The sequence below is a fragment of the Erythranthe guttata genome, chromosome 4 (genome assembly GCF_056151865.1).
Source record: "Erythranthe guttata isolate IM_541 chromosome 4, IM_541, whole genome shotgun sequence".
Taxonomy (NCBI): Eukaryota; Viridiplantae; Streptophyta; class Magnoliopsida; order Lamiales; family Phrymaceae; genus Erythranthe; species Erythranthe guttata.
Window position 1 is genome coordinate 5,064,198 of NC_142536.1, and position 15,488 is coordinate 5,079,685.

Below are 15,488 nucleotides of genomic sequence, written 5' to 3' on the forward strand. Positions count from 1 at the left end.
GAAAATTTTCGGGAAAACTGAGATGGGCGATTATCCATCAAACATAGCACAATTATCCATCAACGCCTCAATTGAATTTCAAGATTAAACGTCGAAATGAACTCTGCATATTGTATAGAGCATTTTATATTGATTTGGAATATGGAACAAACACTTCCTACATTCAAATTTCAAAGTTAAGATCATTTACTAGTGCAAATTCCACTAAACTGAACTGTAGTATGTTTTTTTTTTCTTCCCATTATTAAGTAATGCGTCGAAGATTTATACAATCAAATTCTGTCCCTCATCATTTCAAGATTAAATGAGTAAATTAATTATACATATACATATAGAATTTGGACGTTTTTAATGGAAAATATTCTTGCAATTAAATTAGTACATTTGAATCATATATTCACATCGTCGATATGTCCGAGTGGTTAAGGAGACAGACTCGAAATCTGTTGGGCTTTGCCTGCGCAGGTTCGAATCCTGCTGTCGACGTTTTTTGCTGTTGTTCGTCTAACTTTTTATTTCCCTTTGATTTTATTTAATTAGTTTTGACGATAACATTTTTTATTCAGAGGAGAAAATGGTAAATTATCTTCAATACAAGACTGGTATTGTCATTTGACACATATCCCACGCTCTCTTATCCCTTTCTATCCAAATCCCCCACCACAAATGGCTTCCACAGCACACTCAAACCTCACACTCTTCTCCAACTCCACCACCACCACCGCCGCCGCCCCCGCCACCAACATCCGCCGCACAACCACCATACGCTGCGGCCCACGCGACAACCGCGGCCCGCTCCTAAAAGGCCGAATCCTAAGCATCGAAGCAATCCAAGCCATCCAATCCCTCAAACGCGCCCACAGAACCGACCCGTCGAATCTCCCCACCCACCTCTTCTCCCGCCTCCTGAAAGCCGATCTCACCGCCGCATTGAAGGAGCTCCTCCGCCAGGAACAATGCGCCCTCGCCGCCAGAGTCTTCTCCGTCATCCGATCGGAGTACGGCGCCGACCTCAGCATGTACGGCGAGATGGTCGTCGCCCTGGCCAGGAATGGATTGACGGAGGAGATCGATCGGCTGGTTGATGAGATGGAGACGGAGGGGCTGATCCGGTGCGACGAGACCAAGGGGCTGCTGAGGCTGGTCAAAGCGTTGATTTTTGCGGAGAGGAAAGAATCGACGGTCAGGATTTATGGGATGATGAAAAGCAGTGGGTATGAAATGGATGAGTATTTGGGGAGGGTTTTGAGCAAGGGTTTGAGGAGGTTTGGGGAGGGGGAATTGGCCGATGAGATTGATCTGGAATTACGTAGGTTGTATAGGGGTATTTTCGTCAAACCATGAGTTTACTTTGTAGTTGGTGTTCTTAATTGAAAAAAAAAAAAGAAAAAATAGAAATATTTTTATTGAGACCAATTTTGTTCCTTTTTATATTAGTTTATTTTAATAATTTCGTAAAATTATTGGAATAATTGATGAAAGGGAATTTTGAATTTGCATTGCATACATGAATAATCTAACAACGTAAACCGATCCGAGTTCGATCATCTTTAACAATACGGTCTGTGATCCGTCAACTGGACAGTGTAAAACATATCAAATATGACTTGCGTTTCTCGAATCGCAAACCGAAAACGGCTGATGACCTGAAAATTCTTTCGGAACTACCGGAATAGCCGGTTCATCGAAAACCGGCCCTAAGGCGCACACAACATATCACTAGACCGATTTGCGATTACAATTCATGGTACGATTTCGAAATCGCCTACAATATACAATTATTTAAAGAAAAAAGAAAAAAGAAAAATAGGCACAGCCCGCACATGGTAGTAAATTGCAAGTCCCTATGCAATCTAGGGATGCGGGTTCTTCTACCACCTATAAAGACGATAATGCCCCTACCATTTAGTTTTCAGCAAATTTTATTATTCTATTATTTAATAATAAAAATAATAATAATAATTGAATAAAATAGAAAATAGAACTTTCTAAAAGTCCTGAGAGAAGAAAAGAAATGTGGAGTGCAATAGTACTGCGTGGTGGGGAAGAAGAAGAAGAGATTGCGCAGAGCTGAGAAACACATACACAGTTAGGCAATCAAAACTATTTAATTTTATTTTTCTTCAAAAATTATTATTCACAAGAAAAAAAAAAGGAAGAAAAAATGGATAGACGAACCCTAGCTTCGTCGTCTTCATCCACCAGTAGTAGTTCTGTACATCCGCCACCGCCGGAGGATGCCTGGTACAATACTTACCTGAAGCTTCTTCCTCAATCGCAATCTCTTCACTCCTCTAGCCGGGTAATTGAATTTTGAATTTTGAGTAATTTTTTTAGTTTTTGGGGATGAAATGGATAATACACTAAATTGAGGTGAATGATGTAGTTTTTGTAGTCATTTTGGAGAATTTGTTGTTTTTGTGTGAAGTTTCAGTTTTGTTTGGTTACTGTGTTGGAAAAATGAAAATATGATGGTGCAATTCGGTACATAATGGGAGATATGTTTAAAATTGTAATTCGATTGTGTTTATTTTACAGGCGGTGATTCCGATTGAGATATCGAGGGTTAATCAGGTTGATGCTGGAAGGCTGGACATTGAAATGTCAGCCATGTTGAAAGAACAGTTGGTTAAAGTTTTTTCTTTGATGAAGGTAAAGGAAAGGTCGTGCTGCTAATCTGTTTACTTTGTTGGTCCGGAAGTTTCGACGCATTATTTGGGAGTTCGAAGGCATTTGATATATCATTTATCCGTTCTGTTTTTTTTTGTTTTTTTGGGATTAGCCAGGAATGTTATTTCAATACGAACCTGAACTTGATGCTTTTCTTGAGTTTCTGATATGGCGATTCTCCATCTGGGTCGATAAGCCTACTCCTGGTAATGCTCTCATGAACTTAAGGTACAGAGATGAACGTGCAGTTGAAGCAAGGGGAAAAGGTCGGTAGTTGTTTAATTTTTTTGTTCTGCTATTAGTTGAATTATGATTGCAGGATCTCCTTTTACATTTATTCTGTGATTTTGCTTGATTTAGTACCGTCTATGATCATACCATCATCACTTTAATTTGGTAGCTAAATATTATTCACTTTATTCAGGCAACACAACCTTAAGGAGTTGAACTTAGCATACTACTCTTTTCATTTTCCTAATTAAACAAATCTCATCGTTATATTCTTAGCTTGAAGAGATGAAATTAGTGAAGGTAAAATAAAATGTTTCCTTTTCATCGATTTGAATGTTGTATATCATTGATTCGTAACCTCTGGTAAAATTTTTGTCCATGGACCAAAACATGGAGTATATGAAGTAGCCTGACATCGAAACTACAGTTACTTCGTAGCTAATCATCCGTTTATCTAATGTTTAATGTATTAGAGAGGAGATAAATTTAATATTTAGGGCTTACAATGATAGTTTTCTCAATTATCTCTTGCTATTGATATCCATTAAATCTGTATTAAACTGCTCCGACTTTTTCGCTCAATGGATGTGGTTTCAACTGCATTTGTGTAGTTAGAACGGGACTAGAAGGGCCAGGATTAACTGTTGCTCAGAAGATCTGGTACTGTGTTGCTACTGTTGGTGGTCAATATATTTGGGCCAGACTTCAGTCATTTTCAGCATTCCGTAGATGGGGTGACACTGAACAGGTATGCTCGTTTTTTTTCAGTCTGCTAGATGCAACCACATTATACTGTTGGTTTGTCTCTTTCTTTGCAAGACACACAAACACTCACCAACTCGTTAGCAATGATTTGCATGTCCAGAGAGATTGAACACTCATGAATATCAGAATGGAAGTATGTTCTGGCATAAAAGAAGCAGCCTAATCTTGTCTTTTTCCTCCAGAGATCACTAGCTCGGCGAAGTTGGCACCTATTACAACGCATTGAAGGATTTTACAAGGCTGCATCTTTCGGAAACCTGCTCGTGTTTCTCTTGACAGGAAGGTATATTTTTAACGAAGCCCTGTCTCTTTCTATACTTGATTGGAACTTTTGGGTGACAAATCATCTGTTTCTGTATTTTGTAAAAGCTCGTACTCTTACTGATAGTGTATGTAAAGCTGCAAAAAAGTAGTCTCCTAAACAAGTTACCACTTATCTACGACAGAGAAGAATCTTATTATACTCCCTTTGTAGTCGGTAATGTGGATTTTAGATAACATTGTCTCAGGCATTCTTACTACATGTGAAAGATTTTGTTACATGAAAGCAATCTTAAACTTGTTTACGATCAGGAATAAGGTTGCAACTTATATATGCACAGGTACAGGAGTCTTATCGAGAGAGCCTTAAGAGCAAGACTTGTCTATGGGAGCCCTCATATGAATCGAGCTGTGAGCTTTGAGTACATGAATCGGCAATTGGTGTGGAATGAATTTTCGGTAAATTCTCTCGTCATTTCTTGCATGCAGTAGTTAAAAATTCTGATTAGCCGAGAATTGAAGTTATATGTTCTTTCAATTCACCCTTATGAGTAAAGAAAAAAAGTCCCTTCTTCATTGGGTTAGTTTTTATTCAGTAAATACTCTTATTTGTGTGACTATTTTAGCTTTTCATTTAGTCGAACAAGGAACCAGTACTATCTGTCTCGATTATGTTTATATCTCTTTTTAATGATTACCGGCTGAAGCATGAGGTAACGTGTAGGAAATGCTGCTGTTGCTTCTTCCTCTTCTCAATTCATCATCTGTTAAAAAACTTCTCCAACCATTCTCAAAAGATAAATTTTCGAACTCAGAGGGAGATGAGGCTTTATGCCCCATTTGCCAGGCAACTCCAAGCACTCCTTTTTTAGCTCTCCCATGTCAGCACAGGTAAATTTTTTCGACGTCTTTGAATATATTTTTATTTGCACTTGCATCTACGTCATTAATCAAAATCCTTAGGCCGCCTTCGTATGGTTGGTAGGGTAAGTCATAATCAATTAAATAACTAGGTCTTATTTGATGTTTGTTTAGTGCAATAATGCTTTATGTCGACCCTCAAATTATGAAAAATTGAGCTCTTATATTGGCTTATCAGGGATTTTGTATTGGACCTCCCCTAGTCCAGTTTAACAGTTGGGTTTTCTAGCTAAACTTAATGAATAACAATAAAAATCATTCCAAACCTCAGAATCGACAAATTTTGACATAGAAAGAAAAAAGTCGAAGCTCGCAACATTGATGAAAAAGAAACAAAGAGATGAATGATGATAGGAAAAATGGAGAATATAGTATATTGACTGCATGAATTGTGACATCAACCATATTTGACCTAATTAGCAGTAATTAATCCATGTTTTAACTTAGTTACAAGGGGTATTATAGCTATCACAAAATAATTAAGATACTCTAAAGGTGATAGGATATATTATGCAGAACATCGTTAATTATGGCATCTTTTGTGGCTTTTAATATTAATCAGAACTATGAAGAATAAATAATAGGTTAAAAATCAAGAATCACGAACTTTTCCGATAGCAATGTTAATGTGTAGATATTTTGCTGGCTCAGGTATTGCTATTACTGTCTCCGAACAAGGTGTTCTGCAACTATGGCGTTTCGATGCTCCAGGTGCAGTGAGCCAGTTGTTGCTATGCAACGGCATGGAAGTTCGAGCAGCAATATTGCTCGGTGAAATATTTAATTCTAGAGGATAATGAAATAACAAAGAACACCTATTAGAATGTTGTACCATCTGTACGAAAGAAGTGCCCGAAGTTGGCATCAATTATTGAAATCAAGAATGCGAAATATTCATTTATATAGAAAAATTCACTCCATTTTGAGTGAAACATAATTTTTCTTATATCCTATTCCATGGATCAAGATTTCAGCTTCTTAGTTTCGTGATTTACGCGTCCGTGTGCGCCCACGCGTGTGTGTGTGCGGTTGATGGTCTTGTAGATGGTACACCTGGTGAAATATATGGGGTAGTTTTCCACTGCTGATTGTTCACACAATCACTGTAATGTGTGTAAAATATGTAATGGATTTAAATTCGTGTCCGATAGGATATAATCTGATAAAGTTCATCGAGTGTAGCATAGAACAAACTGTGGTTAGTGGAGTAGCATTGAGAAGATTGATTGTGACTTGTGGGTTAGAATAATAAAACCAGGCACAATGATATTGTGGGAAGAACTGCAGCTCCACTAGTTGAAAAAAACGTGTTTTTTGTCCTCCCAAAATCCCATAGACTTGGGAGCGCTTTTAGCTATTGGATTTTATTTTGTTTCCTCTATTAAAATTGCCAACACAAAGAATCCAAAATCAATAATGGATATTTTGACATTAAAACATGCTTTTGTCAAGTTTTCTCTACAATCCCATGTGAATTATGGCCCTGTCGGGGAGGTACAATGTGCAAAATTAATTTTTATGGCAAATTATGGCGACCCATGAGTTATTATCAAATTACGAAAATCTCCCATCTGTTTGAGTAAGTACAGTCACCCCTCAACTATGTATTATCTTACCAAAACACCCTCCAGAGATAAATTTAGAGATGTTAAATCGGTAAAAATTGAACTGAAATTTCGGTACGCCAATATTTCATACCGTTTACCATACTGAATATACGATTTGGTTCGGTAAATAACCGAATTACATAAAGTTTATATAAAAATATTCAAAAGGAGGAGGGTGGCTGTAATTACCAAAACAAGAGGTTTTTTTTTCTCCTAATTTAGCCATACCTCAGGGGTGGCCGTAATTTGCCCTATTTTTTTTTTACTTTGGAATTATAGATATTTCTTCAAAGATATCTTCAATTTATAATCATTTAAATCTCATTTGCTAATACAATTTTCTTTTTTGCCCCTCCTATAGATCAAATGTTGAATACCCTTGTTAAGTACCTGAAAAAAAGCATTAGGAGGAATTTCTGTAGTAACATTCTGACGATCAAGTCAGTCATTGTGGTTGAAAGTGACGACTAAAAAATATCTAAAAGTTAGTCATTTGTCGAAAAGAACGAGCCAAAAGAGTCTCCAGTAATTAAATTTGTCATTGGTCGAAAGAGACGAATTAAACAAACTTCTTGATTAGATCAAAACAAAACAAAAGTTTTCCTCACAACGTACAATTTTTATTTCTCAAAAAAAAAAGACGTACAATTTTTCATTTAAAAAAAAATTGTAGATTCTAAAGAGAATAGTGACTCTTTTGGCCGACACCTCTAATTTAACTATTCATCATAAATTCATAGGGATCCGATGAACGAATCTCACGCTCCTATTTATCTTTAGGCTTAGGATAATAATATTATCTGAGGCTATAACAAAATTTTCAAATATATTTTTTTGTCAAATCTAACAAAAAGTTGGTTTATTAAAATTTTGAAAAGAAAAAAAAGTCACTCTAGCAACAATTATTAACTAGAAATGTATATATAAATTATTGAAATTGTAGACCTCGAGAAATATTTTGTGGAGCAATGATCTAACAATTAATTATGAGTTTTGGCCTTTTTGGGGTCAACAATTATCAACCAAAAAATATATAGTGAAAGCGTGTGAATCGTGGTACACTTTTATTTTTTGATATCGAGGTACGCTTTGTACATTGAGTGACTATTAATTTTGATTGATTTTATATTTTAAGTAATATATAAGATAAGTGCATATCATTTGTTTTATTTATATTTTAAATTCACGAAGTAAGATTTTTTATTTATTAATATTATAAATACTAAATTAAAAGAAGAAAATATTGACATGTAAGTGGGGTGTAAATGAGCCTAACTCGTCAGATTTTTCGAGGTCGAACTAAAGTCGAATTTGGTGAGTGAGCTCTCGAGTTCGAGCTCATTCGAAGCGGTCCTGTTGATCTCGAGTTCAGCTCATCTTATATATATATATATATATATATATATATATATATATATATATATATATATATATATATATATATATATATATATATATATATATATATATATATATATATATATATATATATATATATAAAAGCTCGTGAGCCGACTCGTAAACTATCGAACAACTAATGATATACTCGAACTCGAGCTCATCAAAAAGCTCGAGTTTCAAAAACTCAAGATTTTATCGAGCCAGCTCATCGAATTCATGAGCCTGCTAGCTCATTTACACCTCTACATGTAACCAGTGGCGGATCTAGCTATGGTCTAGGGTGTGCAGTTGCACACCCTTGATTTTAACAAATAATACCGTTATACATAAGTTGACAAGAAAAGCAGTTGGTTGAGTTGGTAAAGATGCTCCTTCTTTTGTTAATTGGTCCCGGGTTCGAACCCCCAGCCTCTAATAAGTTGATTTTTTTTTAAATCTTTACATTTTTCACCCTTTTTCTCTTTAAATATTTACACAATTCACCTAAAAATTTTAAATTGTAAATTTTTGGTCCACTATTTTTATCTTTAAATATTTACACAATTCACCTAAAATTTTTAAATTGTAAATTTTTGGTCCACTATTTTTATAAAGTGATATTTAAATTTTTTATTCTACAATTTAGCACCCCCTTGGCGAAAATCCTGGATCCGCCACTGCATGTAACCACTATATAATATTAGCCTTATACATTACAATGTACAACACAATCCAAATCCTCTTGTCACAAGAAGGCGAGTGGTACCACGCGTACCAATAAATTATATCCATTCATTTAGCCTTAGGCACGCAATACCAACCAATAAATATTAGTTATCATGTCATGTAAAGTAATTAATTATAAAATAGAAAGTTGTGGTAGGAATTTGAAATGGAATTCTTGAAATAATTATTCTTTCCAATTCTTTACATATTAAATTCCTACAATATTAAAAAGAGATAATACAGTAGATTACCAACAACTTTATTTAATTTGTTATTTATTTATTAATGTAAGGTCAACAAGAAAATGACTGCCAACAACATATAAAATTCTAAAGCTTAAACTTTTTTTTCAATTGCTCTAAAGCTATTGATGCAATTTTCAAACTGATAATTATGATTCTCTATATATATATATATATATATATATATATATATATATATATATATATATATATATATATATATATATATATATATATATATATTTCAGAGTAGCGTTTCATGATTATGTAAATATATCATACCTACGAATTATAAAAGCAAGAAGAAATCTAGACTAGGAAGATTCAGATTTCAGAACAATTCATAAAATATAGTAATAATTCTTCATGATTGTATTTTAAAAGGGAATTCATTCCAATAATAAGATTTTTTTTCTACTTTTTTTAAAGGAATTTTTTCTTTTTCATTTGACAAATTATCTTGTTATTGTCGAAGAACGACATTCCGTCACGGGACAAATAATCTTATTTCGTATTTTCGTATGTGTGTGTGTATGTGTGTATATATATAAATTATAAATGTTTAATTTTCTCATTTTCACTTTACTAAATCCATAGGATTGTTAATTATGGCAAAATTACTTGTCTATACAAATTATAACTCCAATAAGGAAATTCTCCCTATATATGTATGCGTAATTATGAACCTAACCCTAATCCTAATCCCATCACTCTAAAAACTGATAGGTAATAGCATTGTAGCATGGACACGGAAATAGCGATACGAAAAAACGGGGAAACAGACATAGGAAACCGACATGTCCCAAAAATGGGATGCTGAAACTTGGTGGAAACATATAAATATTATAAGTATAGGGGCATATTTATAAATATGCTATATAAACATATATAAGACTATAAGTTTTTATTTATATGTAATATATATATTTCCAAACAAATATATTCACGATAAATATTATTATCAACAATCAATTTGCAATTGATCATTAAATTATGTAATTAATTAGCGAAGTATTGAAATTTTGCTACTCAAACATGTTTCTAACTTTTTAGAAATGATGAGTGTCGGATACAAAATGTGTCCGAAAATACGACGTTAAGGCTGAAGTTTCCGTGCTGCATAGGTCAGTGGTAGTAAATTAACCACCAATTATATATTCATGGGTAATTTTACATGATTGATTTACACAAATCATACACAATATTCATGTGAAATAATGTAAAAGAAATATGGATAATATACACACACACGTCTATATATATATACAATATTTGTATGTAAAATTTATGAAATGTAGCATACAACAAATTAAGCATTACAGCTGAATACAAGGAAATAATAATAAGTTCCCGGGGCGGGCATTTGGATTTTGGCCTAGAAACACTCTCCATCATCTTTTTTATTCATGTCGTCCCACTTTTTTAATAAAGTTAAAGCAAATAATTAATATATACTATATAAATTTAATAATATTCGCAAAGATTAATAAAGAAAATAGAAATAATGTTTTTTTTCTGAAAACCAAAGGCCACAAGTATAAAATTACTTTGTGTGGTTGACAAAGACTTATGTCGTCGTTTCTTTCTTTCAGTATCGTTTAATTTCTGAGAAAGAAGCAGCCATCATCATTCTGAATGAGAGAAATAATAATCTAGAGAGAGAGAGAGAGAGAAATCTAGAGAGATAATATGATGGCCGGAAACCCTAACTGGTGTTGGAGCATGATAATGAATGACATGCATCCACATGATCAATCTCATCAAATTTCTTCACATACAAATGTTTCTTCCCAATTTCCACTTACCTCTTGGAGCCAACTCCTCCTGTACGTTATATTAATATAATTCTCTCTCTCTCTCTCTCTCTCTCTCTCTCTCTCTCTCTCTCTCTCTCTCTCTCTCTCTCTCTCTCTCTCTCTCTCTCTCTCTCTCTCTCTCTCTCTCTCTCTCTCTCTCTCATATAGATATACATGATATAAGATTTGAGAGAGTGGATATATTTGACTGATGATTTTTTTCATACTCAGGGGTGGATTGGTGGATGGGGAAGAAGAAGAAGAAAGATTAATTAACAAGTTTGAGAATAATAATAATTGGGAGGAACAACAAGTTTTGCAGAACCCATCTAATTTTACTAGGATTATTAATACTAATTATAATAATTATTATTATGATAATAATAGTAATAATAATCATGTGGTTGACCATGTGATCAAGCAAGAACAATTAGTTTCTCAATTAACTACCAACGGAGGCGGAGGCGGAGGCCAACTTGATGACGATGATCGTGACCGTGAAATATTATTATTATCTAATTTCAGTAACAACAACAACTTCTTTAATTTCTCCGGCAGCGGCAAGGCGGAGGCGGCGGCTGAAGAGAAGAGTAGTGTTCATCACCATTATCAAGATCATCGTTCATATCATGAGGTTAGAACTAATTTATAAAAAATAATAAATTAAAGTGAAAAAAGAAAAAAAGAAAAAAAAACATCATTTCATTATATATTATTAGTACATGAAATTAAAACCTAAAAAGTTGATGTGATTTTCATGGCATGCCCAAACCGAATAATTACTAAAGACGATGATTTCTACTTACAAATTCTTGCTTTTAATTACTGATCTTTAGAGCAGATTAATTATTAACAGAATTGTTGTGTCATTGATTCTTTCTTTTTTCTTTATTTTTTTTTATTTTTTTATTTCTGAATTATCGTTATAATTTTGACCATTTTATGTTTTAATAAATTGTTTGATTGGTATGTAAAAAAGTGCAACAGCAGGAGCAGTACAGGTGTGGTATCTAAAAAGGCTAGGGTTTATCACTCTTCTGCCCAACCAGCTCTCAAGGTCAGGAATCAGGACTCTCTCTCTCTCTCTCTCTCTCTCTCTCTCTCTCTCTCTCTCTCTCTCTCTCTCTCTCCATAATTACATGAAACTACTAATTAATAAACCATATTAACAAATTAACTGCAGCAGGTGAGAAAGGAGAAGTTGGGGGATAGAATTACTGCTCTTCACCAACTTGTTTCCCCTTTTGGAAAGGTAACAAAAATAAATTAATGCTAATGAAATTCTACTAATTACTCTCCAATGTAATTCTTGATTTCGATTCAAAATTTTCAATTTCGGAACAATTTTTTTACACTGAATTCTGAAAATTCCAAATTAGTATTTTTCCGTATTCTTTTGGATTGAAATTAATTGTGTATGAGAATCTGATTTACGATCTAATTTTACTTTTAGCAAAATAATTCTGGAACTTCCGTTTTTTCAACTATTAAAATTTGTAATAATATCAATATTATTATTTATTTTGTTATTATTGGTGAATATATAAATTTAGAATTCACTGAATTCCGCCGGTTCCAATCTGAAAATTTTCGATTTGGGAAGAAGCTTTTCTTGTTCCAATTTCCGATATCCGAATTCCAATTTTTCAGAAGTATTGGGAACAGAATTTGAACTTATTTTACACTTTCAGAAGTACTAATTTTGAAATTTTCTGATATCCGCATTTTGATTTTTCAGATTTTTTTTGGAACAAAATTAGAATCAGAGTTTTACAATTTTCAACTAATTTCGATCCGATCCATCTGATTTGCAAATTAAGAAGAACCAAATGGGGATAAAGATCAGATTATATTATCTTTGCTGTATGCATCCATAAAACTAAGTTAAAGCTTCATCTTTTGAAAAAAAGTAAAGCTTTAATTAATTAATTATATTAATTTAATCAAAAATAAGTGTTTGTATAATAATATATACAGTAATGTATATGTGTGGGATATGATGTTTCTCTTTTGCAGACTGATACTGCTTCTGTCTTGTCAGAGGCCATTGCCAACATTAGATTCCTTCAGGCTCGAATTCAGGTTTATATATATATATATATATATATATATATATATATATATATATATATATATATATATATATATATATATATATATATATATATATTATTTTTTTCCACTCGATTCCTTTTTTATATATTAATATTAATTATTTTTTGCTACATATTATTATTATTATGAATACATGGACGTTGTTCAAATGCGTTTGAATTTTTATCGAGTTTTCAAAGTTGTGTTTGATCTTGACGAACTTTAATCGAGTCAAACACAAATCAGACTCGAGTAATAATGGATTTTATTGTACATGTTTTATCATTTTTTGGCCCTAATTTAAAAAAAAAAATATAATATATGAACGTATGGAATATTATATATATTGCAGGCACTGAGCTTCCCTTACATGCGCAATGCACCAGCAGTGAATATTACAGGTCATCACATTCACCAACATTCTGTAAGTACTGTTTTTCACTTTTCCCTATGGAATATATGTCTGCATTATCTTTTGACCCCCAAATAATAATTAATATAATAATAATATCTGTAATTATATGATACTCAAGATTATTTTTAATTTTTTTTCTTGACAGGTTCAAGAAATGAATTGTTTAATTCAAGAAGATGCTGATCAGGTATATATACATTGTGAATATATATGTGCTTTATTATATTGGATCCATCACTTCATATAAAACAAAGGCTTTAATTTGAATTAATCTGTAAAGCATATTGTGTGTGTTATTTCTAATATAATTATTGAAGTTGTTCATAGTTAATTAATTTACATGAAAACAATAACACTGTCAATGCTGCAAAGTTGAAATTAATTCCTCCTTCCCTTTTAAATTAACATTTTAATGCCATATTGTGTGTGTATGTATCTGCCAAATATATGTTATGGTACAACATTTTTTTCATAATAGTCATGAATTAAATTTGGGATTGAATAATTGGAATAATATTATATTACATATTATAATATTATGCTTGCCAAAACCGAATAATTCAGGTTTCACAAAGCCCTGAAGCAAAAGATTTGAGAAGTAGAGGTCTATGCCTTGTTCCCATTTCATGCACCGAAAATATCGGAAACGATAACGGCGCCGATTATTGGCCCCCGTCACCCATTGGAGGTGGGTTTTGATTTTCCGGCACCAAATTCCGGTGGGTACTTATATAATATTATATTATATTATATTATATTGTAACATCAGAAGCAGTCATTCTATAAGTTTAAGAATGACTGTCTCTGATGCTATATATATATAACCTATGTCACATTGGCACTATATATTCCTTCAAGGGCTCAAGAAATTAATTAAGACAATTATTGTTAAGGGGCTTGTTGGTAATTTATGACACAAATAATTTCCTAATTATAATTGTATGGCAGCATGGAATGATTATTATTTTATCAAAATGTTTGAAATACATACTTTAATATTTTTATTTTCTACCATTTAAAAAATTAACGTGTAGTCGTACTACTGTTGAACCCGATTATATTTCATGCATGTTACAACGTCCGAACTATTGAAACTCGATTCATGTTATTTAATATTGTTCGTTTGGATATATAGGCTTGTATATATCGTGTAGATAGGGGTGTTCATCGAGTTGAGACTGGCATGCATAATTAAGATTGTCCAAACTTATTTGAATACGTGCATCGAATTAATTATGCTAGAGTTTGATTTGATTATCAATCGAGTTGAGCTCAAATTGTAGAAGTTGTGATACTTCTTTCATAATTTTGTAGAGAGCCTCGTTTGATTGTCGAGATAGAGTAAGTTTATGATGACTTAATGTATAAATGAAATATGAAATAAGGTTTAATTATTCGACGAATGAGGGCTAATTTTACCAATTAGTTTTGTCCGGGATAAAGGCTAATCGTAATTCCAATTCCGTAAATGAATGGCCTAAGTTCGTCACGCGAATTTTGCAGCATGTCAAAAATTTCTGATGAAAAACAATAACAAACTCCTATCGTTAAGAAATATTGCAGTTGTAATTGGATATGAAAAAAATATGAGTTATATAATTAAAATATTAAATTAAAAAAAAACAAAGGTAATTCAATAATTGACATACTTGTAGAGTGCTTTTCACTTATGATTATCACATAATTGAATTATTGATCCAAAAAAATATTATTGTGGGTATTTATTATTTACATTGGAGGAAATTAACTAGAGTTTGTAGATTCATTCTTTTTATGAAAAAGGAAAAAGTCAGTATTTATTTATATTGGAGAAAAAAAAAATAAGCAACGGAAATAAATATATTATGCTTTCATTGAGAGTTGAACTCAAGACCTCCCGCTTACTAAACGGGTGCTCTAACCAACTGAGCTATGAAAGCTTGGCGAAAGTCAATTTTTTCTTTATTTAAATATATTATGTAGTCTAGTACACCTTTTTTTTCCCTCTTACTATAATTGAATGAATGTGTTCAATTTAATTTAATAAAATTCGAGTTTAAATGAATAGATCAATTTTGCATAAACCCTCATTTTATTGTAGAGACATGCACAAAATCTCCTAACTACTACAAAAAAATTGCATGAATATCCCTTCATTTAACAACATTAATTATTATTGGAATATATAGGGTATTTTGTGCAGTATGAAATGAAACATAAGAGGTTTAACGCAATAAAATTAACACATGATATTTGATACATGTTTTCCTTAACACAATTAAATTATAAATTAGAAATGATGTCGTAATTAGACGTAACTTAGAGGGAGGGCGATAATTTAATCAAAAAACAAATGTGAGAATAAAAATGTCATTTTATTGAATATTTAAGATGCTACACC

The 15,488-nt window shown here is 32.5% G+C and overlaps 3 protein-coding genes and 2 non-coding genes across 6 annotated transcripts; 4 read left to right on the forward strand and 1 right to left on the reverse strand.

The window, feature by feature from the left end:
• The first annotated feature begins 404 nt into the window (after positions 1-404).
• Positions 405-486, forward strand: TRNAS-CGA (transfer RNA serine (anticodon CGA)). Its single transcript has one exon. It is a non-coding gene; the product is annotated as a tRNA-Ser (tRNA).
• EMB3123 (PPR containing protein) lies at positions 445-1,416 on the forward strand. The gene has a single exon (XM_012997181.2). It carries the CDS (start codon positions 667-669, stop codon positions 1,342-1,344), a length of 678 nt encoding a protein of 225 aa, XP_012852635.2. The 5' UTR covers positions 445-666; the 3' UTR covers positions 1,345-1,416.
• Positions 1,417-1,964: 548 nt separating this feature from the next.
• Positions 1,965-5,794, forward strand: TED3 (Pex2/Pex12 N-terminal domain-containing protein / zinc finger (C3HC4-type RING finger) family protein). The gene is made up of 8 exons (XM_012997355.2): positions 1,965-2,302; positions 2,539-2,652; positions 2,783-2,936; positions 3,513-3,649; positions 3,849-3,949; positions 4,269-4,386; positions 4,652-4,818; positions 5,500-5,794. Exons 1-8 carry the CDS (start codon positions 2,165-2,167, stop codon positions 5,621-5,623), a joined length of 1,053 nt encoding a protein of 350 aa, XP_012852809.2. The 5' UTR covers positions 1,965-2,164; the 3' UTR covers positions 5,624-5,794.
• A 4,578-nt stretch (positions 5,795-10,372) lies between these two features.
• Positions 10,373-14,092, forward strand: LOC148770970 (uncharacterized). 2 transcript variants are annotated; one of them, XM_088816621.1, is made up of 8 exons: positions 10,373-10,629; positions 10,831-11,233; positions 11,579-11,656; positions 11,783-11,851; positions 12,616-12,681; positions 13,046-13,117; positions 13,254-13,295; positions 13,673-14,092. In XM_088816621.1, exons 1-8 carry the CDS (start codon positions 10,493-10,495, stop codon positions 13,805-13,807), a joined length of 1,002 nt encoding a protein of 333 aa, XP_088672747.1. In that variant the 5' UTR covers positions 10,373-10,492; the 3' UTR covers positions 13,808-14,092. The 2 variants fall into 2 exon arrangements, with proteins under 2 accessions (XP_088672747.1, XP_088672748.1); XM_088816622.1 differs by having other exon boundaries at positions 11,786-11,851.
• An 861-nt stretch (positions 14,093-14,953) lies between these two features.
• Positions 14,954-15,027, reverse strand: TRNAT-AGU (transfer RNA threonine (anticodon AGU)). The gene has a single exon. It is a non-coding gene; the product is annotated as a tRNA-Thr (tRNA).
• Positions 15,028-15,488: the final 461 nt, after the last annotated feature.